We start from the raw sequence: 27,952 nt of genomic DNA, 5'->3' as shown, positions 1-27,952 counted from the left end.
CCACCACTACCACCAGTCACCACCAAGGATGATGGACCCCACAACCACCACCACCACCCTCACCATCCTCCACCCTTTCTCTCTCTATACCAACTCACATAAATAGACCTTCGCCCTTCTTCAACTTTTCTCTCATTTCTTACTCTGAATTTTTAATAAAATGCCAACCACACTCGGCAAGAATCTCCATCTCTGCTTCTCCAGGATCAAGCGCCCAGAATTCCCCATGTCCCAACCTGACGATCACAGCCGTCCATTGCCCACCGCCTCGGCCGCCCTCATTAAGAACTTCAACTCCATCTACGACCTCACCGCCGCCACCTCCAAGTCCCACAGTGGCTCCGTGGACGACGACGATCACTCCTCTGACTCGGACTCCGACTCCGACTCCGAAGCCAAAGCCACCGCCACCCCCGACTTCGCCACCGTCTACGCCTCCCAGCGCTTCTTCTTCTCCTCCCCGGGCCGCTCCAACTCCATCATCGACTCCTCCTCCTCTTCCTCCTCCACCTCCCAGTCCTCCGACACCCCGCCGGAGTCCGAATCCCCCATCACGGGGGGCATTGCCATCCCCACCTACTCCCCGGATCCGTACATGGACTTCCGGCGATCCATGCAGGAGATGGTGGAGGCACGTGACTTGATCGACGTGAGAGCCAATTGGGACTACCTCCACGAGCTCCTCCTCTGCTACCTCTCCCTCAACCCCAAAACCACCCACAAGTACATCGTGGGCGCTTTCGCAGATCTCCTCGTCACTCTCATGTCGCCACAAGGCTGCGCCGTCAGGGAACCCGACCCCGACCCCGACCCCTCCAGCGGCGGCGGCGGTTGCGACAACATTCCACGGCGATTCATGTAATGTACTACTGGCAACTGCAGTTGTTCTTTCATCAGATAACATTAATTATTATCTAATCTTTTTGTATCATCTAATTTATTTTTAGCAGTAGATATAAAAACATAAACACAAATATAAATATCTGTGGGTGTGAAGAAGTGATGATTGGTCCTTTCAATTTTCCTTTGTCCCCTTGTCAAACCACCTTATCCATTTCACCATGGATCTTGTTTTGAAGCTCCCCCTGAATCTAACCACCCCCACCCCTTTTTTTCCCATTTTTTGGGCTACAAATAATGTTGTACAAACCCAATGATGGCCCAACTTTTTCCCATGATTTTTTGTGTTACAATAATAATAATAAATGCTTCCCAAAAGGATAAATGAATATTACCTTTCTATGGTAGGAGAAGATCAGTTCCCACAATAGGGGGTGCACTATGGATATTATGCTAAAGATGCAGGCTCTGCAAATTTTTGACATGAAAGTATAAATCTAGACCATAACCTATGAGTCTACAACTGTTTTCTATGCCATGATCATTTTCTTAAACAATTTCATCATGAATTGATGTTTTACATTTTGGGGATGGAAGAACACAAAAGGGCAAGTTGTGAAAGCCCCCTATTTCCTAGATAAACAAGAGAAGAAGCAACATCCACTGGTCCAAGATTACCCCATGGAGTAAAAAGTGTCCCAATTGATTGATCAAAATGAGGGTCCCAAATTGGATGGACAATAGGTCTTACATGTGAAGCTGACTCATGTCTATTATTCAAGATTTCCTTATCAAGCTACATGAAATAGATTTTCAAAAAGTCCACAAAAATATGGATATTACTAATTGCCCATAATTGTCCAAAAAAAAAAAGGGAAAATGAAAAATAAAAATATTCGCGTACCAAGTACCGATAGTTAATCAAGAAGGGATGAAATTATCGTAAGTCTTACCATACAATGTAAACCTGCATGAAAGGATTATATTTTGATAATGGAAGGAGGGTTTAAGACGAAAGGTGGAAGGCCTAATGAGCATATATGCATGTGTGGTGATGTATTAGTGTATTGTATAGTATGGACTGGGGAGAATCCATGCATCCAGTCAATGTTGGGGTTGAGATGAAGCCAAATGAGGATCAATAAATAAGTAGTGCCAAACATAGACAGGATCAGGGAATCTTGATTTTGTCTTTCTTTTTTGTAATTTTATTTATTTTTTGGACTGGGGGATAAGTCACACAAAAGATTCTTGCAGTAAAATGTCTGTGGATTTATTTATGGGAAGATGCCATTGATGCTGACTTGTTTCTGAATATAAATTGTTATTGTTGTGTACAACTTGATGGTATTTAAATTCAATTATCTAATGTCTTCATATTTATATTTCCTAATAGTTGGATGAATCATGGTCATTGTGGCAGTAAGTGCCCTAACATATATGTATATTGTATGATATGATATGTTGATTCATTGATTTGGTTGTTTTGTGGCCATCCAGAGAGTCATGGAGGTATTATCGTGGGCCTTTTGTCAAACCTGTGTGTTCATAATTTGGGCCCATATGAGTACTATTTAGGCCCAGTTTGGGAGATTTTCCATGGGCCATGAAAGGGGCTGAGAGCCCATATGGTGAGCCCTCGAGAGGGGGCATCTCTCTGCATTTTGGAAGAATAAGCAGACAATTAATGATTTATGCCTTCCCAGATTGCCACATAAAAACCAACTTCTTTTAGAAAGAATTTCGGAGATCATATGTGACAAGAAAGCATAAATAAGAACATCCTCAAGAAAATTCAAATGGGAAAAAGTAAAGTCATAATATCATTAAAAGAAAGATATGAGAAGTAATCACTACTAAAAACATCCAAGAACAACTCAAATCGAGAGAGAAACTGTGCTCATGTAAATGTTGTTGAACAAACTAAACTGAGAAAAACAGCTGACACCAATCAAAAATGCCCAAGGACAAAAGTGCATATTAAAAATAGGGAATAGAACAGATCATCGCTTCTTGGAGACACCAACAGTCTTTCCCCTGCGGCCAGTTGTCTTGGTGTGTTGCCCACGGACACGAAGACCCCAGTAGTGGCGGAGACCACGATGGTTCCTGCCAATCACAAAAGAATAACAAATGAAAGCAAGCTCAAGGAAACCAGTGATATAAGCACATATCACAAAAGAAAACAATGAGATTAGTTTTAATTTTAAACCCATAGCTTTAAAAGAATGAAACCAGTTTAGCTGAAGTTCCAACAATAATTCCATCCACACTAGAATGATGGCAAACCTGATCTTCTTCAGTCGCTCAAGGTCATCCCTCAGCTTCATGTCCAACGCATTGGAAACAACCTGAGAATACCTCCCATCCTTGTAATCCTTCTTCCTGTTAAGAAACCAGTCGGGGATCTTGAATTGGCGAGGATTGGCAACAATCACCATGAGGTTCTCAAGCTCCGCAGCTGAGAGCTCACCAGCTCTACAAGTATCCCATTAAGTCAGTTTAAACAACTCAAAGAAATGCAAAAAAAAAAAGGTTGTAGTGTAGAACAGGCAAAAACAGAGGTCAAATTACAAGACTATATTACCAAACAGTAAAATGGTGATAAAGAAAGGAGTGAATATAGAAAATCAACCAATGTTAAAAAGGAAACATTTAATTTTCCCAAAGGGAGACTCTAGCTGAACTCTTATGAAAGGATCGACATAAAAGAAATTTTAAGGTCTTGGATAATTTCTCTTTCGTGGCATCAAATCAAGTTATATGTTCGGTATGCCATAAGAAAGCTGATCAAAGTAGCAAGAAATCTTGCAACAAGAGACATGTCCATGTTGAACACAATCAAACAGGACACACCTCTGACACTAGAGGTTACACATGACATTTTTGGTTTAGAATGTCACTTTTGGTTTAACAAAAAATATATAATACATTTTTAAAAATAAACTTTGTAAGAAAGGATGAATACTAGCATATATAATTTATCAATATTCTCCAAAGTACTTTATCCAAATTATGCATTTTACACACAGCCAACAAAAGTCAGCACACAATGGACAAGTTAGAATGTCACTTTTAGTTTAACAAAAAAAAAGATGATATATTTTTAAAAATAAACTTTGTAAGAAATGATGAATACTAGCATATATAATTTATCTATACATTCTATATTCTCCAAAGTCCTTTCTCCAAATTATGCTGTTTACAGCATAGAAATTTAGACAAATTACTTAAACTCATATTTGCATAGAATAATTATATAAAAAATTTATGGTGATACATTGTCGTCATGATGCCCTTGTTCAAAGTGTTGGAAAATTCATATCATTTTTTCATAACATAGACCCCACTTTGACAATAAGAAATTTATTCCAATTGCCAGCAAAGCAAACCCAATGTATACGAGTCTGCCCCTCTACCCTATAGCACCTAAATACCAAGGAGGCTTAAGCTCAGGCCCTCTGGTTTATTGCTAGAGGACACCACCAATAATCTAGACTCAGGAGCAGGGATGGGGTGGTATTGGGAGTGGAATATTCACATCATGTATGTGTTATATAGGGAGATTACTTTCAATTCAAGAGGCTGGATGAGCACACATATTGGCAGTCTAAATAAGAGTTGTTCATCTAAAATTGCAAAACATCTTCCTTCAAATGTAAAACTTAAATAGACTACTGCACTCATTTCATTATTCCTGATGTTTCCAGATACCTGTAAATATTGGATGCTTAACCTTTATGTTTAACCCATATTTGCAATTACTAAGAACCCTATTTAGACCTTACAAACATCTAACAAAGCCAAGAACTTCCACGATACTCTTACAATAGTTTCATTTATACCTAGAAATTTATCATAAGCAAATGTCTCTTTATTGAGCTTAACGAAACCCAATAGTTTCTCAGAAAGCAAGCATACCATTTAAGCTTAAAAAATGATAATGCACGAACAAAATCAGAAGAAACTTGAAATAATTGAACTCTAATATCCGTTCGTCCAAGAGAAAAAATATATATATAAAATCAACTGAATCAAGTCTAGAGCAAAGATTTGGCTTAACTAGAACGAGTCGCCGTTCTTTTTTTGTACCAACACAGCCAAGAAAAAAAAATTCTCATTTCCTTCCTCTCTCATCTTCAGAATTAACAGCAAGCAAACAAATCATGAGGACAAGAATACAAATTCCAATTGAAAACACAATAACCAGATCTATAATCACAAACAGGAAAACAGTAAAAAAGAAAAAAAGAAAAAGAAAAAAGAGAAGCAAAACACTGTAAAATCAGTGGAACGGATAAGAGGGAACAAAAGGGAGAAAGTAAAAACCTCTTATTCATGTCGACATCGGCTTTCTTGCAGACGATGTTAGCGAAACGGCGGCCAATACCTTTGATGGAGGTCAGAGCAAACATGATCTTCTGTTTCCCATCGACGTTCGTGTTGAGCACACGAAGTATGTGTTGAAATTCCTCGTTCGCTACCAAGGACTGCCATAGACATAAAAAAAAAATGTGAATCAAATAAGAGAGAGAGAGAGAGAGAGAGGTACAGATCCAGACACAGATTGAATCACTCACCATGGTTAGGGTTTCAGATGAAGCTCTGCGAAGCTGTTCGTCTCAGACGGCTTCAAAGCGCAGAGAAATCGAAGGAGACTGAAACCCTAGACTCCCAGTGAAGGTTTAAGACGTTTATATACTTTGGAGAAAATTACAAAACGAGGCCTTGTTCTAGTTTTATTTCGGATTGGTACCTGAACTTATGAAAATCACAACTGTGGCCCACGGGCCTCCACAGTTGTAAATTGGGCCAAACAAAGCCCCTTTGGGATTTGAGATTACACAAATTCTTACATTTAATTTGATAATAATAAATATTTTATATTTGGGATTTCACTTGAAAAAAAAAAAAAACAAAGAAAACCCAGTTCTACCCCCCTCAATCTGAAGAAAATATTGCAAAAATTTAAATTATGATTGATCAATGATCACATTTGATGTTCACTCTTATCTAGCAAAATTTCTACTTCTAATTCTTGATGATAGAACTTCAAAGCTATTAGAACTTCAAAGCGATTCTAAATAAATATTTTAATTAATGTTGTTTTAAGTAATACCTTCATTAAAAACGCTTTTAAAAAGAATCGCTAATGTTTGATTATAAACGAAGAAATTTGTTTTGATAGTGTTTCTTATAATATCTTATATAACCAAAAAAAAAATATTTTTAAAAGAAATATCAAATACCTACCTTCAAGTGATTATCTAGAATTTTAAAAGTATTTTTGAATATTTACAAAACACTTAATTTTGAAATATGAAAGTGTTTCCAAACATTAGAAAATGTTTTTAGCACATCTTAAAATTACTCTTAAATGGGCCTTAAAGTTTGTTTGACAACACTCTGAAAAAACACTTCTAATATAAGAAGTAACACTTGAATTTTTTATAACATTTTCATAGGAAAAACATTTCAACTAAAATTACTACTCTTAATTAGGTTGCCAACCTTTTCATTTGCAAGTAGCAAGGTTATAAGCATGAAAACAAGGCACAACCTAATCAAGATGTCAAAATATGGAAAATTGGAAACAGCTATTTCCTATCAATTAGGCTTGACTTCTTCCACATTTACAATGAAGATGGGGCAAGTCTGCTGTACACCACCTCCTCTGAATCAAGGTAGCATTTAAGTCATGATTGAGATTTGAGGATACTACTAAGTTACAGACCTCTTTAAAGCTATACCTGGACAAAAATTTTAAACAAACCCCCAAAACTTTGAGATGATCATAACCTAAATGACACAACTCTTCTGTGCTTACTTGTTTGTAGTTTTCACCACCAAAAAAAAACCCTATTGATATCCCAATTGAGAAAATGAAAGTTGAGTCTGTGAATCCAGCAAGAAGAGCACTCCCTATCATTTGTACAAGGCTGCTTTCAGAGGGGCTGTGGCTAATGGGGAGAAGAAAATTAACTAGCCTGGTTTGAAACTACCATCACCTCAGGAGCACCACCTGCTTTACACCCGCCGGAGGCACAGAGAAGGGCCATACCAGAACCTGAGCTTGAGTGGTCAGCCACAGAATCAGACTCAATGACAGTCTGAGGCCTGTCTGGAGGAAAACCATCATCATGAGAACAAAGGCCGGTTTCACTGGCCTTATGGGAGTCTTTAGGAGTTTGATGGCTCATTCCAACAGGACAAGTGAAGGCACATGCATCAGACTCAGGAACATCATTTCTGTCAAGGCCTGATGCCAACTCCATGGGCTGGAGATGTTCATTAGGTTCTGTGGCGGCATCAGAAGGTTGGCAATTAGTATTAACTGAAGCAGCGACATATTCTAGTTTATGAGAATCAAGTCCATCACCCTGACAGGAAGATCCAAGATCACAGCCAACCAGCAAAGCTGCGCAGGGATCATTTGCTACATCTCGCACTTTTTGGGGAGTAGATGGGGGCATCAGGTGAGAAACTGCTTCATTTGAAGAGGTGCACCTCTGGCACAGAATCTCAGAACACTGAGTAGATGTTGGACATGCCCCACCTGGTGCTGAAGGTTTAGGACCAACAACTGCAACCCCATCCTCAGCTTTGAGAGTATTTCGCACCTTGTCATCAGCTTCCAAAGTATATCCTATGACCTGCAACTGCTGAAAATCACTGTGCTTTCCATCCTTTGCATCATCAGACATCTGACTTCTAGCCCCAAAATTAAGGCAAGCAGTATTCTCGCCTGACCCATGTGAAAAATCCACATCCAGGTGTTGAGGATTAATATTGTCATCCAAGGAATTATTACTTTGTTTTATAATGTCATTTTTCAGCTCAAAACCAACAGTTTCCTTACCCTCCTTGCATGCATGAAAAACTTCTTTCTCACAGCCAGTTGCTTCAGACCCAAGGCAAGAAACTCCAAGTGGTTTTTTTTCCACGTCACATGTTCTCTGTTGATTCAATTTGGAGTCAGATTCAACAGTCCTCTCAGCAGGAGCCAGAATGATAGAATCATCAACAGCAGTTTGATGTTTATCAATCCCTTCAGTAGCTGAGTGTGCATTTACTGCATGAGCATCACAAGCAGAAGGCTGAGGACATATGACAGTTCTATTTTTCCCCTCCAGATTATCATGGACTAGACTTTTTTCATTAGTAGCAGATTCTGGGAAATTGGTTGTCTCACTTGTGATGTCAGATGAATCATTCAAGGAGCCTTCATTAAGCTGTGAACCAGATTCCACAGCAGCAGGCCCATTGCATATTGCCAGAGAAAGATTGGCACCCTTGCTGGAAATATTCAAATCAGACCCAGGGGAACATGTCTTATCAGAATTATTTGCTACCCCATGCTTAATATCAAGATCCTTCTTAAGTTCATTGGACTCCAAAACTACAAGAACAAAGAGAGTTAAAAACAGAAATGATAAAGATAAAAGTTGATGGAAGGATTTTATATCTAAATAATAACTGAAAAACTACCTGCACTGGGGATCATGCTTTCTTCGGCAGACTGATCTTTCAATAGTGGTTTCTGTAGCATGTCTGTACCATGGAAGACTAACATATTCATGTTCCTCATTTCTTTTCTGCTCGACACTTCAAGAGGCTTGAAACCAAAAACTGAAGTCCATGTTTGCATGAGTTCGGAGATAGCAGGTATGACCAATTTCTCAACATTGAGAGAGTGAAGAGCCTGAAAAAGAGAAAAAAAAAAGTTTGGAATAAGTGATATAGAAAAGGAATAGTTAGTTTGAAATCACTATGATTAAAGGAGATGGTTTCTGATGAAATAAATGGACATTCAATAGGATCCATAAGACTAATAGAACTTCTGCAGATGCATATTCCAACCCAAATAGAGGCATGCATTCGAATGTATGCAATTAAGCACTCAATTCAATCCCTATGAATGTAGAAAGTGTGGATCCTGATGCATTCTTCAAGCGACAAGTAGCGAAGCAGCACAGAACAAGACTAAGGAATTATCCAGATGGTCATCTTTCAATAAGGCATCAATCCCAACAAAAAGAGAGAAATATATGTTCTGAAACAAAAGAAAACGAATATTTCAAGTAATAATTGTCATTTATGCTATAATATGATTTTAGGTTTCATGGTCAACTCACCAAACACCATCTAATAAAAGCAAGAAGGAATTTTTGCGGAGTGTTACAGATGTATTCTGGATTTTGCGAAAATATAAGATAAATAAATAGTGTAGCATAAATGCTATTGTTACTGCTTCCTTCCCTTCTCAAATACTTTTTTCTAGCTTTTTTTCATTTCTTCTGGACTTTAGACCTGTTTGGAAGTAACTATGGTAAAAACAATTTTGCCTTGTAAAGCATTTATCACTAGCACCTATATTAAAAACTCTTTTATGGAAAATTATCTAGAGTTTGGCTATAAACAAAAAAAAAAGGTGTTTTTGATAGTGTTTTTAGTAATATATTATATAAAACAAGAAGTAAATTTTCAAAAAGTACCCATTAAAATTTTAAAGGTGATTCTTAAAGCTTACATTAAATACCTAATTTTTGTAAAGAAAGTGCTTGCAAACATTGGGAAACACTTCGAACCTTCCCAAGACGGCTCTTCCACATGAATATTTACAAAATTTTGCCATTGTTGGGCTCAGATAAACAACACCATAGCTTGCAAACCACTAAAATCAAATGAGCTTAACCATCAAATGCAAAAAAGAAAATACTCTTCAGAAAGATAATCCTATCAAAATAATAATAATATTCTTCAGAAAATCCATGTTTAAAGTACTCAGGATGAAAAATAATTAACACAGGGAAATGGTTCAAACTATAGGTATCAAGTTAACAGTAAAAGTAAATGAAACTCACTGAAGCAATTAACTTGCATTCACAAGCACATGAAATGTAGGCAACAAGTAATGAAAAGAAATTTGATAGAAAACATACAGATTCAATTGCATTCAGAAGCCGACGGCACATCCCTTGGCGCCTATAAATATGGCGAGTTCCAATGAATGGCATCTCAGCTAACTTGTTTCCATGGATCCTGTTCGACCAAGTGGAAAAAAAAAAGAAACTGTTGGGATTTAAATCCGTAACAAAAACAACAGCATGCACATGCAAAACCCAGAAAGTCATATTACTCTGAGCTAGGATCACCAACATCAACAAATTCACTCTATGAAGAGGAGCATAGAATGAATTATCAATATTGCATTACTTAGATTGCATGACAATGTGTCTTATTAATTGATGCACTGGGAGAAAAGCAAGGGTGGAGGGCAGTTTTATAGGACAAGAAGATCTAATACGCATACATCATGATCAAAAAGATTTCCGGCTTAAAGGGCAAGAAATGAAATAAGGAAAGAAGTCATGATATGTATACAAAATTTGGTAAATCACTGATAGGAGCATGTGTACTTACAAGCAGAGTAGTGTAGAGAGCAAAAAAAAAATAAAAAAAAGTTTCCCAGAAGCATATAATGCAATAGCATTCTCCAATTCATAAGCATGTTGAAGACTAACACAAGCAGTGACAACCACCTCTTGGTACATTTTACTATAGGTACAAGGATCATAAAACTTTGGATTGAATGAGACAGCAACATCCATGTCTGATCTTTTCACACATAGGCTTTTCCCCCTTTAATAATTACATTCAGCTGTTCTTGTTTATTTGGTTTCTAATTTACGGTGTAAAACTAATCAATACTTGACACAATCATAAACAGACGTGGAAAGGAACAGTTATCCAAATCTGTCTGATGAGTTTAATTAACTGATCATACTCAGACATGTGTTGATCTAATCCATTACAACCTGAACCTAAATTGCATACATAACCCCTGGGTAAACAAATGGCTTTGGAATGATCAGGATGAAACAATCAGATGTCTATCCAAGAGGCTGGTTAAACAAAAAAAAAAATTACTTAGACGTGATTATTTACAACCTAGTTAGTGGCATGAATTGGTTAATGGGCAAGTAGCCTATCGTTCAGACTGGTGAAAAAAGAGAACAAAAAAAATAACTCTTGCTCAGCAAGATCCCAACTAATCCACAAAATAGACAAAGGCATTGAGTCTTGTACACATATTTAATGAAACCATAAACAATTACACAAGTGAAAGATTAACCAAAATCTTAACCAAGGATGGATAAAAACACTCACCAAACATGTTTTATGAAGGCTAAATTTGCACCTGGGATCATAATTGCCTTTTCACTCTAATACCATGCTAGTAGTTCTATCACACAAATCTTAGAATATATGCTTATTCCCTTTACACTGTATAAAAGAGCCCCAACATATTTAATTGGAAGTTTACCATAAATAATCCATTAAGTGTGAATGCTCACAAGAAACCAAGAAGAGGTTTTTATTCATAAGACCAGCTGACCCAAAGCTGCTTCATAATGATGAATTAAGTCCAGTTATTACTTCAGAAATTTTTTTATCATTAATAAAAGATAACATTGAACAACCAATTTTCCTAAAAGCTTGAGCATATAAGATTTGAGTCCTCCATTTATATTATGCTCTTTAACACCCTCCCTCACATGCAACCCTATACCCACTTGTGGAGAGACACAGATCAAAGACAATCAACCAACCAAAATCAGCCTCTTTTAGGCCTACATGTGGGCTCCACAAATTAGGGAAGTAAATATTTTGCCAAAAAGATCGAATACATAACCTTCCGCTAAGTAAAGCTCTAATACCATGTTGAACTACCAATTATCCCAAAAGCTTAAACTTGTAAGATTTGGATCCACAATGTATATCATGCTCTTTAACAGATAAACAAATGATCAGCACAAAGAAGAATACAAACAGTGTGCTCTTTCGCTAAGATCCTTGAGGAAACAAAGTTTTCAAACCTCGGCAAAGTACTTCAACAATAATAACAGGATTTGGGGATAAGCAATAAGTTGTACATGCAATTTAAATCAATTCTTAGAAAAATTAAATTAACAAGTATTCCTAAAAGCTTAATCTTGTAAGACTGGGTTCACAATGTATATCATGTTCTATAACAGATAAACAAATGATCAACACAAAGAAAAGTACAAACAATGTGCTCCTTTGCTAAGATCCTTGAGGAAACAAAGTTTTCAAACCTCAACAAAGCACTTCAACAATAATAACAGGATTTAGGGATAAGCAATAAGTTGTATATGTAATTTAAATTAAGTCCTAGACAAATCAAATCAACGAACACCATCATACTGAAGTCCAATCTCAACTAAAATTAGGCCTTTCAACAAGTTCCAAATTCAATACAATACAATACACTTCCCTCCAAATTTTTTGCAACAGAGACTGAAATGGAATTCTAGCACTAACCTAAATCACACCTGACTCACTCAACAACAAGACAATAATGAGTGAAAATCTTGGGGTGATAAAAGTTCTGCTTGTGAACAAGATGAAGAAATTCACAAAATACAACTTAATATCCTTCTTTCTTGGACATCGGTTACTTACAAATCTAAAGGTTTTAGGAAACAACTTCACCAATGCCCTGATCTATGATACCCAAACTTTTCAACTTCACCCAACATAACCATGACCACATGACATGACAAAGTGTGGGTGTACAATACTTGATGGATACTTGTATTTTGCATCAGATATTGACTATTGCAATTTTTTTTTTCAAAAATAGGCAATAAATGGAAAAAGAAAGAGAGTTTTTTATCAAGGATATGTTACTTTTTTCTTTCTTATTGACTAACTGATTTTTTTTCTTTGTTATGCCACATCTAAATACCATTCAAGATCCTTTTCCAAACGAGTCACTATGTTGTAGAATTTGAAATATGAAGGGTCAAACACCAACACACACCAGCACAATACCCATACCCGAAAAGTAACATAGGTGCTGATAGTTATTAACTCAATTATGATTTTCAGCGGCACACATGGCCCAATGGTAAAACCGCAAGCCTAGGGTGAATTATAAACTCAAACAACCTGGCTCAACTCCTATAGGCATCAAAACACTCAGATTTACTAGAGACAAGTGTTCTATGAGTGATTGCATGTATCTGGGTCACATTAAGTCCTTGTACAAAATAAGTGATCAGGGCGTTCGGACAAAATAAGTGATCAGGGCGTTCCCTCGTTTATCAGAAGAAAAAAAATGTCAATTTAATTCTGTTTTCAAATGAATAAGAATATATGTCAATTTTGTGGTTTCAAGATATAGCTAAAATGAAACTCGCCAAAGTAGCCCAATTGGTTAGGGCAAGTGCTAGGAAGTGTGGTCTCAATAAGTGGCACATGGTCATGAGTTCGAATCCTATCATTGATGATACCTTGAATTTACCCAGTGTTGGTTGTTGTGGGGCGGTCAGCACCACAAGGTTTAGGTCCCCATGGAGAATCCTAAGGGCTTGGTCATGCAAGGTTCCTCGGTTATCAAAAAAAAAAAATGATATAGCTAAGACAAGATATTTGAATTCTGAACTAAGAGAAGAAAGTGATGATAACACTCTCAAAAAGACAAATGTGATGATAAATCTCAAAAAAAAATTATTGTAATGATAATTAATTTCGGTAGAAACATACCTAATAGATGCAGCAGAGATGATCTCCTCCCCCCTCTCAAGAATAGCAGTGAAGAAGCCACTATAATTGAGCCTATTAAAGTTTGAACTACACAAGGAAAAAAAAAACAATAAACAAAAACGCGCAAGGAAAAATACACATACAAATCATTAAACACCAAGAAATGCAGTTAAGAGGGATAATTTACTATTTCTATACAAGCAAAAGCAAACAAAAGAAACAGGCTAGTTGCAAGACAACAAAGAACAAGGGGTTTGGGATTGTTGTTTGATCTTTTTTTTTTTTTTTAATATCCTTTCAAATTGATTTGTTGGTCATCTTTGGCATTTCTAGGTTTTTGTTTCTCCTTTGTTACCTTGGGTGAGGCTTTCTTTGTATACTGCCGGTGTGCTTAGGGAGCGCCCCCTGTTTTGGCTTGTTTTAATATGATTTCTTCGCTTGGTTTATCAAAAAAAAAAAAAGGAGATAGGTTTCATTTGAAAAGTCTTCTATTAGGGTAACTATGTTAAATTCATCTTGTTTTTGTACGATACAAAAAATGAATTCCATTTATATATGTGGTATTTTTTTTTTCAGACATTATCAGGAGCAGATATTAAAGCAGAAGAAAAGAACATGTAAACCTCAGAAAGTTGTTCAAAGCATCTGCCTTTGACAAGTCTGTAGAATATTAGGTATGAAACTTCCACAAGGCAAACTAACAAGACTAGTGTTGCATGAAAACCAACATAAATGTGAATCCAAAAGCTACCATCAAAAAGAAAATGCAATGATGTTTTCCTCATAAAAGAGATCTCTAGTCTCACAACTATACATTAGACAAATTCCCCAAAATTTTCAGAATAAACTTATATATAGAAAAAAAATGGTAATCTTTCTTACAAGGCCAGTAGCCCACATGCAATGTTCAGCTAGTACACAGTTTTTCTAGAGGGGCAAAAACAGTTCAAGATTGCTTACCCACAATTATAGAGAACATTATGAATCAAATTGATCCCACTTCTTTGATCAACTATAGGCAAAAAGCACTCATCCATAATAGACAATGCAACAGCTAGCTTGGAATTGCATTCAACCTTCTGAGGTATTCCATTAAGGGATATATCAAAGCCAACCTCAGTTCGCTGAACAAGAGTCCATGAAAATCCATCTTCCAATTCATGTTTAACCCCAAGAAGCATCTGTAGTTGCTCAAAGAGCTGGAAAGGCAACAGATACATACAATCATTTCAGTGAACAGAAAATACCAAAAACAGATGAATTACAAATTAAGTAGGACAGTCAATTTACCTCTTTAAATAAAAAGAGAAAAAAAAGTGTTAACATATGTGTCAAGAAGAAGATACACACAAAGGCACTACAACTGTGCAATTACAAATTAATTACATGCACATTAAGTCTTTCAAGTACAAACAATCAGACTGCCATGTAATATCCAAGAGTGCAAATCTCCCTTCACATGGAAAGTAATAACTGTCAAGCATGTCATACTTAATGAATGGCTTTTCAAGAAGACCCCTATAACGATCCACTCCAAATTATGTAGATATCATCTGCTCTTGACTTCATGAGCCCTCACAACATTAAAACGTATCTACATGATTAAGAGAAATTGTACATATATAGTATCAAGAACTTTTTCTCCTATCTAAGGTGGGATATCACAATCACCCCTCATGCAAACATAACATCCTTGTTGTGTCCCACAAGATTGCAAAGCCAAACAAACAAACATCCCTTGTAGGGCCAAACAAATTCCCACACCAAGATTAAGGATCGGTTCTAATATCATTTGTAATGACCCACTCTCAACCATGATATTGTCTGCTTTGGGCTTTCACGACTTTAAAATGCATCTACATGGTTAAGAAAGATCTATACACAGTGCTAGGAACTTTATCCCCTATACAATGTGGGATATCGTAATTATATAGACGTGTTTTAAAACCGTAAAGATCCTTTAAGCCTAGAGTGGACAATATCTATATGGAAGGGAGCGGACTATTACAAATGGTATTAGAGTCAATCCTCAACCCTAATGTTGGAGTTTGTTTAACCCCATAAGAGATGTCTATCTGTTTGACCTCACAATCCTATGGGACACGACAAAGACGTTGTATCTATATCAAGGGATGATTGTGATATCCTACATTGGATAGAGGAAAAAGTTCATAACACTATATATATATATACTTGTATAGACACTTAATCATATAGACGTGTTTTAAAGTAATGAGAACCCATTGGACCTGAGTAGACAATATCTACATGATTTGGAGTGGGTCATTACAACCCCACTCTGAGAAATGTCCATTAGTAAAATTATCATGGCTATTGAAGTGAGAAAAAACTTACTGAGTGAAAATTCTAACCTTAATTATCAATACACTAAAAAAGCAACCTAATAGTTAATCTTGGAAATTAAATAACATGCAATTCAGATGAAGAAAGCAAAGCCGGCTCCTAATCACTCCAGGCCCGTGCAATGAATCCAATTTTGTTAATGCATCAGCAAAGATAACCCATTAATATAACAAATTTTTCATCTTTGTTTTATCAAGATATGCATTTCTAAGCATAAACAGCAACATTAATAGTAAACATAAATAGATTAGGGCATTACTAAGTCTTCTGCCAAAAGTTTCCTTACATGTTACAGGATACCCTCCTCCCAAAAGCCCTTCTATATGAACTCTTCTCCAAGATTGGCCCCAGTATAATAATAGCCAGGATTAGCTACATCCACTTCAATTAAGCTCTCTAAGGAAATTCCTACAGGCTATGCTGTTAGATTCAAATCTAACTGTGATCATTAGGAATTTACGTCAGAAATTTCAAAGTCCCAGGAATTGGTAGAACGGTAGTTGTTTACTTGAAAAGATTCCCAAGAATTACATTTCTGCCTTCTCCCCAATTCCTCTGAAATACAGCAGCCCTATCTTTCACATTATTTGGTAGCAATTTATAATTTCTTCCCATGTCCTTGAGAATTCCTAATCTCATAAACTGAAGTTCATTCTTTTCCCCAAGAAACAGGAAAAAAGCTTTGAAAAGTTAGGAAAACTTTGCTGCAAGTGGTTCGCAACATTTACAGGCATTTGGGTCATCAGTGAAAAAATATATATTAGATCAAAACCTTGTTTTTTTGTTTTTTGACTTGTATGACCTGGAATGAACAAAGAGGAGACCCATGTGGTTTAGTTCTAACTTCAAAAGATTGGCAGCCAAGAAGAAAATTTTGGAAAATGAGGCTCCTGAAAACATTGATCATGTTGTTCACCATTTTTTAATCTCATTCATCCTTGCAAAGGGAACAACTAGATAACCTCTGTTCAAGTTAGGCCAGAACATAAAGGAAAAGAATTGACATTATGAGACATATATTCAAATTTTCATGTACATCCAAACAGCATTAATCTCAATTCCCAAGAATTCCAACTCTTGAGAGTATAATTTGCAACTTCTGAGCATTGAAACTCTCCGCAGATAAACATGGCCACATATCTTGGTTGTGTTTTCCCATTAACCAAAGAACAGCCGATTAGCTTAAATAAGCTTCAGTTATCTTTAAATCCCTCCATCTTGGACAGTTTCTAATCCCTAGAGGCCAAGCAAACCAAAGGTTATAGCTAGGTACAATGCTTTTAGCCATTATGGTATGAACCCCATCAAGAACTTCACCCTCGCAGCCAAATGATTTCCAGAATGAACTCCAATAATAAACCAAGCAACAGCATTGTTAAGATGATGATAGACTGAGCACCAAAATTAGATTCTCATAAGAAAAAACTGGGGATGACCAATGCATGCAACTTATTTCCTTAAACAACTCTGATTGCTTGTTCCTGTCAAATAAACCAGAAAGTGGTGATAATTCTTTAAATTACTAATAAATTTAGATTATTATTTAAAAAACATTCAATATCAGAAAAGGTTGGGTTGGATTGGCCATCCCATTAAAACACTTGAATCGCTGATTCCAAATACTACATAACAGAACACAGCAGCAGCAAATTGAAGACCTGAATATACATACGGCCATTAATTTGAACATATCTAGCAAGTAAATGAGATAATCAGCAGAGCAAAACAGAGAAGGGCACTACTACATAATGAAGCAGTAAGCAACAAGGCATTAAGAACTTTAGCCACTTCTGAAAAACATGGAAGGAAAGATATAACTCTAATATTTACTATTAAAAACAAGTAAAACCACATTATAAAGTTTAAGCAGAAACAGCAATAAAATGATACCTCTCGGCATGTTTTCCCACAAAAGGAAGGACTACTGGAATCATCAAGTATAGAATCTTCTCCCTGAGTACACATGTGATGATCTACAATAGAAAAATCAATAATGCTTTCAGCCATAACTTCTCGCTTTAGACCACAAAGCCTTTAAAGGGGGAAAGTACAAACATAAGAATCTACATGCAACCAAAACAATTGAAACATTAAGAAGAATAAAGGTAGGTACATTTTTCCTCACACAATTGGCAAGTAAGTAATGCAGAATCGTTTACATCAAGATTGTAGTTCATTTGATCTGTGTTCCCACTGAACATTCCACAAAACTTGCATGAACAATATATACAGTGCCAGTCACCTGAAGGGAACTTCTGCAATGAGATTAAACAAATCAATGCCTCATCTGCCAGAGTAAAACAATATGTGAACCTATTCTACATCTAACAGCAGCAATGAAGTATCTATCTTCTAAAGCCAAAATGTGTTTCCCATTCTGGCTATCTTTCACGAGTATATATCATAATGCAGAAATTCAACAGAACATTTCAACCACAACCAGCACATCCCAGTTTGAATTAACAAGGAAACATGTCCCCAAATTTTATTTTTTATTTGTTTAACTTGCACTAGTTGCATCTATCACCCATATGTCTACACTAGGGGTGGCAATAGGCAATGACCCCGCCAGGACTGGGAGCCCAACCCAACCTAAAGAAAAGACTAGGCAAGTTCCCCAAGCAAGACAGCCATGAGTTTGTAATTTTCTTTCCGATTGTAGTATTTAAGGGATAAACACTAAAAGGGTATCACCTACAACTTGGAAAACTAGAAAATTGTTAACATTATATATAGAAATTCATACGTTTGAACCATATTTATCTATTTGTATTCCTTATTTAATAAGGTTTTCCACAGTCCGTGCTTACAGTGCAATTTACAAACATAGAACATGGGCAAAGTTTTTTTAGGATGTGACCATGTTCCTATGAACAGCAGTTGGGCAGCCCAACCCAAGCCCCTCCAGAAGCTAATTTTAGTCCCGCACTTAATGTCACATTGTGAAACCTGAAAAGTGTTAGCACCATTCGCCAAGAATCAAGATCAGCTTTCAGGAACCTTAGTGTACTACCAGAACAAAATGAGCCCTTAATGCCTGTGAATACCAATAGCAAGACATCTTCACCACTTTCTTATGCTGCAAAAGCTAAAACCTATTGAACATGTCATGAAAAAAAAATTAAGCAGCTAAAGAGAAAGCAAGATTATCTATCAATGAAATTGAAACAACAGATAAAACAGTAAGAGATGTAATATACTTGTATATCCAAGCAGCTTTGGTGGAATGTTGATGGACAACCATCACAACAGATCAAGTCCCCACCATCTCCACATATGCCACAGGTATCATCATTTGGATCATCAGCACCAACGTCTACAAGGTGGAACCCACTTCTTTCAGACTCCTCTTGTTTATTCCATGAATCTAGCTGGCACTGTAACAGAGAAATCCCAGTCTCTAAAATTATATTTTGAGATGGTTCGCACAATTTCGTTCCTGCATGAATCTCAAATTTCGAAATTGTGAGTATTTCACTACAGCAACCACAGCGAATGCCATCTCTTGAAATCCAACCCTCAAGCAGTGCCCGTGTTTTTCTTCGATTCATATATTGCACCTTTGCATTGAGTGGCACAGTTCCCAAATCAACCATCCAGGAAAGCAGTGTTCGTTTCCCAGAATATGGTACATAGCCATCAGTATCTGTAGTCAACCCTTCCTTAGAGTGGCGGGCCAAAAGAGCAAATCGTTTTGTATTTTGAGTTCTTTGTAATTTGCGGTTCCTGACTGATGTTAATATTCCCTTATGTAGCGTCCCAGTTAAATTATCTTGCCCAGAAAGAGATGATCTCCCTTTCATTTTCCTGTTTGATGACTTCCCTCCAGCATGTTTATTTTTTCCAGATTTCTTTTTTACGATACAACATTTCATCTCACCTCCGCTGTCATATTCTTGCTCCAATTTCAATCTTCTCTTCTTTCCCTTACTAGCATTCCTCTTCAGTTTCGTGAGAACCCCATCTGGTATTGGAGTAAATGTAAAACCAGGCTCACAATGACCATCTTCATAGTGGCTTTTAAGCACATTGTAAGCCAAGGTGACCGACCAGTAGCCCCGCCCTGTAGGACTTGTATACACTGCATCATTATACTCTTTATCCCTCCTAGGCCTATAATCAATTGTCCAACCCGCCCTTATAAGCATATCTATTATTTGCTCTCTTACTAACTTCTTTTCGGCAGCTCTACCATCTTTGCTTTTTCCTTTCTTGTGTTTAGCTTTTCTTCCTCCCCTTTTCCCTTTCCTAAAACCAAAAGCACCCACTCCCTTGCCTCTTACACCTGATGAAGTTTCATGCTCCTGTATGCCCAGTTCATGGGATTTACTTTTTTCAGTTAATGAAAATCTGCTTGATTCTGTCCCTATATGACTGTTTGGTCCATTCCGCTGGACAATGCCTTCCAACTTAGAGGCCCTTGTGTTTCTCTTTGACCCACTTGCCTTTTTGTTCTTTACCCTCTCTAACACCACATTTTTCCCCAGTACCTTAGGAGGCCTGCCACGTTTTCGTTTCACTTTCTCTGACCCACTTGCCTCTTCTTTCTCATCAAGTACCCTCTCCAACACCACATTTTTCCCTTGATCCTTACGTGGCCTCCCACGTTTTCGTTCCACATGAACAGGTCTCCCCTGTTTCCCTTTCAACTTCTTTCTTGAGCCACCATCAGATTCATCTTCCTCTATCTTCACCCTTTTCTTGTCATAATGAGCACTACCACTGTCCCTTTGGCCAACCATATCGCTTTCACTCTGTTCAAGATCAACTTCTTTCCCACTCCCATTTTTTTCCATCTGAATGGCTTGCATTGCCACAGTCTTTGACCGTAGAACCCTACCAACAACCTCAACTTTACACTCCAAAGACTCCTTCACCTTCTTACAATCCCCAATCCCACCTTCACCACATTCAGACTTACTCTTCCTACCCCTTTTCCTCCCACGTCGTCCCGGTTCGCTAGCTTTGCCAACTTCTTCACATTCACACTCAACTTTCACACTTTCCTTTGGCAAAGGCACAATTGCAGTTTCCTTGGACTCTCCATTCACCTCCAAATCACTTGAAATCAATAGCGGGCATCTCTGATCATTTGAATTCAAACCCTTTTCTTCACTCTCTAAACCACCATTGTTAATCGCCTCATTTCCCCTTCTCCGAACAATCACACGGCTCGAAGGCCCATTCCCCCTCTCGAGCTGGGCCGCTAAACTCCCAGATCGCAAACCCTCCTTCATCTCATCAAATCACCCCCCAAACCCTAATTTCAAAAACTCTGTCCTGAGATTATCACAAACCCACCCGAATCAAACCAAGATACATGAGCAGCCAAGCTCAATCAATCTCCAAGCAGTACCACGAAGTTTCACTGCACAAAATCATAAGCTCGATCTCACCAACAACCCAAAGAACCCAAAAAAGACTAACAACAATAATTCTCAAAATTCAAAAACAACTAGATAAAAAAATTAAAAAAAAAAAAACAAATAAATAATTCGAACAAAACAGATCGAACCTGATACAGTGAAAACGCGTACCAATGCCGAAGAGCAGACAGAAGCCATCACCGAACGACGTCGTTCGGCGGAACCGTATCGAGCCTCCGCCGGTGATGTCTGAAAGAGAAGGACAATTGGGGCCGAATTCGGGGAAGGGGGTTTAGAGAGAGAAAGAAGAGAGTTTAGAGAGAGAGGATTGGTGGATTTTTATTTACCGTCACGGGGTTGTACCTTTGACACGCTGTAGACTGTTGTACCATATTGTGATGGGCGGGATCGTAATTTTGGATTCACACCGTAATTCCAATTTCCCTCCATAAAGTATATGTGGGAAATTAGGAATCAAATTCTATCATACCATGTGTGCCTTCTAGCCCAGCCGCCCTGCCACGCCAAGCCGGTGGCCTCCATCCCTAAAACTTTTATCGGTTGAAGTCAACATCATTTTTTTTTTTCTGATTATTTTGTGATTTTGTTTGGATTTGAAATTGGAACCAGTTGGTTGGGTCCGGGTCGAGCCACGAGCCAATGGGTGTGCGGCTCAACCAGTTGACTGAGAGGTCAACCACTTAGGCAGGTTTTATTATTATTATTATTATTAAAGGAGGTTTATATTATCCATGTTTATTATAATTAAATAATTTTAATTGATTTGAAATGAATTCTTAAACGTTTCCATCAAAAGAAGACCGCCTTGGAAAGATTGCGCCAAACAGGCTCTTATCGCCACGTAAGATATCGTTTCGAGAATAAATTTTCTATTTTAGTTTAATATTTAAAAAAAGGTTTGATATCAAATATGGAATAAAATTATGTTAAAAATTTGGAAAAGTAGACAAATAAAATAAAAAGGAAAGTTAATTGTTTGATAATATGAGAAAATGTTAAGGAAAAAAAAAAAAAAGCAATGAGCAAAAGAAAATTGCTTAAAAGTTTTTCCTTTTTATTTTCCTTAAAAAATGTTGAGAAAAGTTTGGGATTGGTGTATTTAGTTGATAATTTATTTTCTCTTAAATTTTTTTTTATAATCAATCAAATAAAGAAATTTTGTGTATATTTTTTTCCTTTACTTTTATCTTATTTGTCTATTTTTCAAATTTTTTAAAGAAATAAAATAGAGAATAAAAGTAAAATTTAAAAATAAATTTGTGAATTAGAAATTATTTCTCTTATTAGTTGTCTATTGAAAAGTTAAAGGAAAAAAAACCTATTAAGAAATATAAATTTTAAATTTTTTTTCAAGAAAATTCAAAGGAATTAAACCTTTTCCCTATTATGTTTTTTTTATGATTTTTTTAATGGTATCCAAATACTAAGACTCATTTATGCAATTGTTTTTAAAAACAATTTTAAAAAATAATTTTTTCAAACTATTTATAAAACAAAATTTGTTTTGAAAACTTAAATGTTTTTAACATATTTTTAAATATATATTTAAATTAATTTTTATATCAAATATCTTATTTTTAATCATTTAACATGTTTATATAACAATTTTATAAAATAATTATTAAAAAATAAATAAAAATAATATAAAACAATTAAAGCTTCAAGAAATAACTAAAAACAATTAAAATATGTTTTTAGAAAACACTATGTTTTAAAAACAAATTTTCTAAAAACCATTTTATGTAAAAAAAGGAAAAGAAAAGAATTACCAAAAACGTTTTTAAGAGTTGTTATAGAAACAACTTTTTATATCAACTTCCAATAATGGAAACCAGTAAAAAAAACAATTGTGGGCAATGCCACCAAAAAGGTATGAAAAATGTAAAAAAAAATGATAGGAAGAATATGGGAATGACCTTTTTGGACTTTCAACCATACGAAAAAGGAAAATACTAAGGTAAAATAGTGGTACGAACGATTTAGACCATGATGTGATCTAAACCAAAAACGATGAACAAGGAAATAAATGAATGACACTAATGCACAATCGGATCCAAAAATGTGTTCATGGCATCACCTGTACGATGGTACATTTTCAATGAGTATCAAAATAGTACACTTTTCCACTGTAGTCAGACACACTGCTGTACTGTGGCCGGACCCATGGAAAAAACCAGTGTTGGTAAAAAAACAGTCAAGAAATCAAGCCAAAATCCTCCAAAAACTTTATCAGCTACCATTCAAAAGTCCCTACAGTTCTTTCAGAATCCTCACAAGTCATGACCCAAAGACCTTCTGTTACCTTTTTATCAAACTCCCTCACCACCTAAATTTCTCATGTTTCCAACTATGTCTATATTCAGGGCCCTTCCCCAGTAGGGCAGTACAGAATCTTGAGAGTCATGGTTCAAATTCATGTTTTCTTTTGGCTTAAATAGGTAATTAGAGCGCATATCCTCAGTCTGGTTCTCAAATAACGGAAAATGGGATTCTTTTCGAGTCAACGGCTACATATGTTTTACTCATTTAAAGCAAAAAAGGACTGCAAATCTAATCAAAGACAAGAACAAAATAATATTGAAGAGAGCTCTGGCAAAAAAGACAACTTGTTGTGTAATTGGCACTGAAGCAAGTTCAAAATCCCTAGAAGCTCATTTCTTCTTCCCAGCCTTTGCAGCATCACTAGCCTTGGTCTGCAAGAGTGACAAGTAGTACAATGAACGTGATGGTCCCAAATCTTTGAAGGCAAATAATATGGCTAATGAGAATGGCAGTAGTAACCCAGCGTACAGCTAAAAAAAATTGAAAGGCCTGGTACTATTGCTAGAGTGCACACCAATAAGGTGAAAAGGAAGATGATTTCTTTACCTTCTTCACTCCTCGGACCTTCTTGGCCCTGTTCTTCCTTTCCTTCATTTGCTTCCTTGACTTTTCCACCTTGGTATCCAATCCATTCTGCGCGGACAAGTTGCTATGGTCAGAGAGAGAGAAGCATGTTTCGAATAGCAAAATAAAGCAAGATAAGATTCCTTGTTCACTAAGTGTACATTGTTGTCTTCTTATACATGTACACAATCACGATCATATGATTTGAATCAACAAACCTACACCCAAACAATCCCACCCTTTCTTACAAACACAATAACAAAGTTTCTTCTCGTACTTTTTTTTTCACTTGTGATCTATATTATTATTAAGGCCTCCTTTGGAAAAGCTTCCTGTTTTTGGTTTTAGTTCAAAGCTAAAGTTGAAGTGAAGGCAATATTGGCATTATAAAAGTGTATTAAAGATGAAAGTTCTTCTTGCAGAAGGCAAAATAAAGCTTCTAGGAGAAGCAATATCTATTTGGCTTTCATATTGAGCTCTTTTTTAAGTTACAAGTTCTTTGAACAAAATTTGTCAAATAAACATAAAAGCTCTTATTGAACTTAAAAAGATTTTTTGCCTTATTGGACTTTGATCCAAACATAGCCTAATTATTGTTATGGAGAATAAAATTTAGTATAAGAAAAATGCAAAAAGGTGAAAAGAACACCTAGTGAAGAGTAAGAGTGAATAAAGGAGGGGAGCTCTGGGAATATCAAACTAGGTGATATTATTAAAATGGTTGAGGATTTGACAAACTATCATCTTCATCGTTTATTTATTTTTTAAACTAAATATGAAGATATAATGCATGCTTGCCATCAATTTCAGATCAAACCACGCACACTTACATATTGTTCTAATTTTATTCACTTCATTTCCTGGTTTCCATTTTAACCGTCTTTTTTTTTTTTCTCCTCTTTCCTACCATTCTTATCATTTGAGCAATGGGAAATCACCCACCTGCAGGTTACAAGATTTGAGCAATGGTTAATCGCCCACTGATGGGTACTCTAGACAACTGACGACCCATCTCACCTACATAAATTCCTATCAGGTTTTTTGTCTCACACCTCTAGATGTCTTCAAGTACAAGAAAATTGACAGTGAGTAATTCAATTTCTGTATGGTCTGACTGCTGACCTAGGTTCAGACACCATGTTAATATATGTCTATATGTCCTTCAATATAGAGTTAATAGTGATCCAATAAATCCTCTGCACATCACTCAATGCAATAAAGAATGAAAAAGGGCATATTAAGATGATAAGGCCTTAACAATAACATCCAGAAGGTTCCCCAGTCCCCACACACCAATACAGGTATGAATTGCAAGATATATGAACAGATAACAGAGAGCAGATTACCCTGATGAGCCGATACTTTGGTTCATATTTCTTTGCATTTTCAACGGAATCATAAATCAAACCGAAACCAGTAGATTTCCCCCCTCCAAAATGGGTGCGGAACTTGAACACAAATATGGAATTTGGATCCTTAACCTCATACATTCCAGCCAATTTGTCCTTCAACTCCGCCTTCATTCAGAGAAAAAGGACACAGGTATTAACCAAAAAAGTCAATAGTCCACCCAAAGAAAACCAAACAATTAATCATTTAGCTATACAAACAATGAGCTTAGGCAGGGGAAAACAAGTTGCAACCATGTTAAGATTAAAAGAAATAATAGCGAATCTAGAATTAAAATTTCCAGCTATATGAAACCTACTTGAATGTAATTTATAATTAATATCTTATAAATAGAGATATGCTAACAATGGCAAATGCAGATCAACTTCTCATTGAGATAAAGAGAGTCCCAACTCCGCCTTGGCAACATTTGGTCTTCCAGGATGCAAAACATCTATAATCTGCACCAAACCAAATAACAATAAAAAAAATTGGAGTAAATGACAGTGAGAAAACACATTAGGGCAATTTATTTTTTCTTTCAATAACATTTATTTCGTTGTTCAGGAAATGTGGAAAAATAAAGAAAATATAGAATCACATGTTTTTAATAATATTTTTCTGAAAAATAACAAGCCCAGCACCGGTAAACAAAGTACTGTGCTAAGCCGAGTTGAGCAGAGGTTCCATTTTTTCTCAGCTGCAAATAATTAATAACCTAATATTTAAAACAGGAATTCCTTTTATTTTTCTTGCATTTTCCCATGAACCAAACATGACTTTCACCGCGGCTGCCAAGGAAACAGAGAGAGAAAAGAGAAAACTAATAAAAATAAGATTGATTTTTTTTTTTTTTTGAAAGATTCAATCTAATTTCGTATTCTCGTTTGGCCTCTAAGATTCGGAATTCCTATTATTTTCTTTTTCCGACGTTTTCTCAGCATCCAAACGGAGCTGTATCACTGAAAATAACTCACGAATTGCTTCCTCGAGAGAAGACGATTAGTCATGAACTTCCTTGTACGAATAGTCACTGCCCTGTCCGCCATATTTTCTGAAAACAATTCCAAGAAAAAACAAAAAAACAAAAACAAAACCAGATCAACAAAAAGGTCCTAATAATTCATCTCAAATTAGAAGAGAAACAAAAAAAAAAAAAAAAGAAGGTAGCAACTGAGAGGAGCTCACCTCTCTCTCTCTCTCCCTCTCCCTCCCTCTCTCTCTCTCACTCTCTCTCTCGCGGCGTGGTGTGCGTTTGCAGCTTCCGCAGTTTGGGAGGCCTCTAGGGTTTTACAAACAGGCTTCGCTTGGGCCGGGCCTAAATTATTTCGGCCCAATCTCTATGATTTGCTTTATTACTAAAGATCAGCTTAAGTTTAATTATTTTGACAGAATTTAATTAATTATAAATACTTGACTCGTAAAAGTAGCCACTCAAATTTTGCCACGTGAACACTTGTAGTTGGATTTTTAAAAATAAAAAGTTCTCAAATTTTATATCAAAATAATTTTAAAATCAAATATTTATTGAGTCAAAGCATTTCTAATTATTCTTAAAATTAGATCATGTTTTCTATTTTTATCCCTTTATTTTATTTTATTAAATGGTCAATCGTTTTTATTATTGATTATTTATAAGTATTAAAAAATAGGCAATGGTTGAAAAACCTATGAAAACATGAAAAAAAAAAACAATTTTTTTTATTTTACAGTTTGTTAAGAAAGCTCTGTATTTTGAGATATCTTTAAAAAAAAAAGTCTTTTATATAAACTTTAAATAAAAATTTCAATTTATATAGTTTTATGCATGTTAATATGATACAAAAAAAAAGTTTTTAGAAATTTTCTATCATCGCTTATCAACTTTTTCAAGGGGATGGAAAGAAGATCAAAAAATAACTAAGAATGTCAATTATTTTTTTCTTTTCATTTTTTTTAAATTACCATTCCTAATGATATATTGGCAACATTTCGAGTACCTCCTCGACTTGGAGTTCCACTCGAAAAAGCGAGGGCTACAACATCTGTTGAATCTTTTACTAGTACATGAACAATTACCAGCCTTGATTGTTACAAAGGACAATGCTACCACGTCGAGCTCGTTGTTGGAAAAGAAAATCAATATATTACTTATGTAACTTATCATTCGTACCCTTTTTAAGAAAGCTCAGCTACTGACACGTAAAAAGGATGAATTAAAATTTGATCATGGATGCAAAGTTAGTTTATAATATTTTGTTAACTCCTTGTTGGACTCAATGATGATTTTTGAACCCCATAAGAGAAAATAAATTATAAAAATAAAAATAAAAGAATAGAAAGCAAGACCAACTTTATAATAGTGAATATGTGGAATTTACAATAAGGGAAAATTGACACATGTTATTTTTCATAGTTTCTTTATTGAGCCAAAGAGCCTTCATGATCGTCTTGGTATTGTGAGGCGGCTGAATGTGACTCCACCAGCATAGACCAGAGGATATGGACATCTTCACATGGGCATGACTTCACAT

At 36.0% G+C, this 27,952-nt stretch overlaps 4 protein-coding genes and 1 long non-coding RNA gene across 9 annotated transcripts in view; 1 reads left to right on the top strand and 4 right to left on the bottom strand.

Moving 5' to 3' along the window:
- Positions 1-126: 126 nt before the first annotated feature.
- Positions 127-1,019, top strand: LOC117904327 (transcription repressor OFP12-like). The gene has a single exon (XM_034816874.1). It carries the CDS (start codon positions 161-163, stop codon positions 860-862), a length of 702 nt encoding a protein of 233 aa, XP_034672765.1. The 5' UTR covers positions 127-160; the 3' UTR covers positions 863-1,019.
- A 1,621-nt stretch (positions 1,020-2,640) lies between these two features.
- On the bottom strand, positions 2,641-5,528 carry LOC117905234 (40S ribosomal protein S18). Its single transcript, XM_034818185.1, has 4 exons — positions 5,421-5,528; positions 5,170-5,330; positions 3,130-3,318; positions 2,641-2,949 (listed from the first exon to the last, which is right to left on the bottom strand). Exons 1-4 carry the CDS (start codon positions 5,421-5,423, stop codon positions 2,844-2,846), a joined length of 459 nt encoding a protein of 152 aa, XP_034674076.1. The 5' UTR covers positions 5,424-5,528; the 3' UTR covers positions 2,641-2,843.
- An 890-nt stretch (positions 5,529-6,418) lies between these two features.
- Positions 6,419-21,478, bottom strand: LOC117904341. Of its 3 annotated transcripts, none has more exons than XM_034816905.1 (9): positions 21,293-21,478; positions 18,978-21,145; positions 17,891-18,032; positions 17,668-17,750; positions 14,374-14,612; positions 13,414-13,500; positions 9,783-9,882; positions 8,329-8,542; positions 6,419-8,239 (listed from the first exon to the last, which is right to left on the bottom strand). In XM_034816905.1, exons 2-9 carry the CDS (start codon positions 21,012-21,014, stop codon positions 6,819-6,821), a joined length of 4,323 nt encoding a protein of 1,440 aa, XP_034672796.1. In that variant the 5' UTR covers positions 21,015-21,145; positions 21,293-21,478; the 3' UTR covers positions 6,419-6,818. The 3 variants fall into 3 exon arrangements, with proteins under 3 accessions (XP_034672796.1, XP_034672798.1, XP_034672797.1); XM_034816907.1 differs by having other exon boundaries at positions 17,891-18,029; XM_034816906.1 differs by having other exon boundaries at positions 21,315-21,478.
- Positions 21,479-23,377: 1,899 nt separating this feature from the next.
- On the bottom strand, positions 23,378-26,707 carry LOC117934447 (40S ribosomal protein S24-1-like). 2 transcript variants are annotated; one of them, XM_034856135.1, is made up of 6 exons: positions 26,662-26,707; positions 26,417-26,495; positions 25,859-25,900; positions 25,397-25,567; positions 24,033-24,119; positions 23,378-23,857 (listed from the first exon to the last, which is right to left on the bottom strand). In XM_034856135.1, the coding sequence occupies exons 2-6, from the start codon at positions 26,486-26,488 to the stop codon at positions 23,816-23,818; spliced, it is 414 nt and encodes a 137-aa protein (XP_034712026.1). In that variant the 5' UTR covers positions 26,489-26,495; positions 26,662-26,707; the 3' UTR covers positions 23,378-23,815. The 2 variants fall into 2 exon arrangements, with proteins under 2 accessions (XP_034712026.1, XP_034712025.1); XM_034856134.1 differs by having other exon boundaries at positions 26,417-26,493; positions 26,628-26,704.
- Positions 26,708-27,754: 1,047 nt separating this feature from the next.
- LOC117905209 overlaps positions 27,755-27,952 on the bottom strand; it is a 514-nt gene continuing 316 nt past the window's right edge. For both annotated transcript variants that reach the window (XR_004649669.1, XR_004649668.1), the window contains exon 2: positions 27,755-27,952. This exon is cut by the window's right edge and continues 27 nt beyond it. This is a non-coding gene — a long non-coding RNA (uncharacterized LOC117905209).

Source organism: Vitis riparia, chromosome 17, assembly GCF_004353265.1.
Source record: "Vitis riparia cultivar Riparia Gloire de Montpellier isolate 1030 chromosome 17, EGFV_Vit.rip_1.0, whole genome shotgun sequence".
Lineage (NCBI taxonomy): Eukaryota > Viridiplantae > Streptophyta > Magnoliopsida > Vitales > Vitaceae > Vitis > Vitis riparia.
The sequence above is the reverse complement of the archived record's forward strand: the minus strand, read 5'-3'. Positions and strand labels throughout refer to the sequence as shown.

Coding starts and splice junctions, on each gene's coding strand:
- LOC117904327 (XM_034816874.1), top strand. CDS start 161: ATGCCAACCACACTCGGCAAGAATCTCCATCTCTGCTTCTCCAGGATC.
- LOC117905234 (XM_034818185.1), bottom strand. Junction 3,319..5,169: donor GATGTCGACATGAATAAGAG/GTTTTTACTTTC, acceptor GGATACTTGTAG/AGCTGGTGAGCTCTCAGCTG. Junction 2,950..3,129: donor GAGCGACTGAAGAAGATCAG/GTTTGCCATCAT, acceptor TGTGATTGGCAG/GAACCATCGTGGTCTCCGCC.
- LOC117904341 (XM_034816905.1), bottom strand. CDS start 21,014: ATGAAGGAGGGTTTGCGATCTGGGAGTTTAGCGGCCCAGCTCGAGAGG. Junction 18,033..18,977: donor AAAGCTGCTTGGATATACAA/GTATATTACATC, acceptor ATCTCATTGCAG/AAGTTCCCTTCAGGTGACTG. Junction 8,240..8,328: donor AAGCATGATCCCCAGTGCAG/GTAGTTTTTCAG, acceptor TTGTTCTTGTAG/TTTTGGAGTCCAATGAACTT.
- LOC117934447 (XM_034856135.1), bottom strand. CDS start 26,488: ATGGCGGACAGGGCAGTGACTATTCGTACAAGGAAGTTCATGACTAAT. Junction 25,568..25,858: donor GAAGACCAAATGTTGCCAAG/GCGGAGTTGGGA, acceptor CTCTGAATGAAG/GCGGAGTTGAAGGACAAATT. Junction 24,120..25,396: donor CAAAGTATCGGCTCATCAGG/GTAATCTGCTCT, acceptor TTGTCCGCGCAG/AATGGATTGGATACCAAGGT.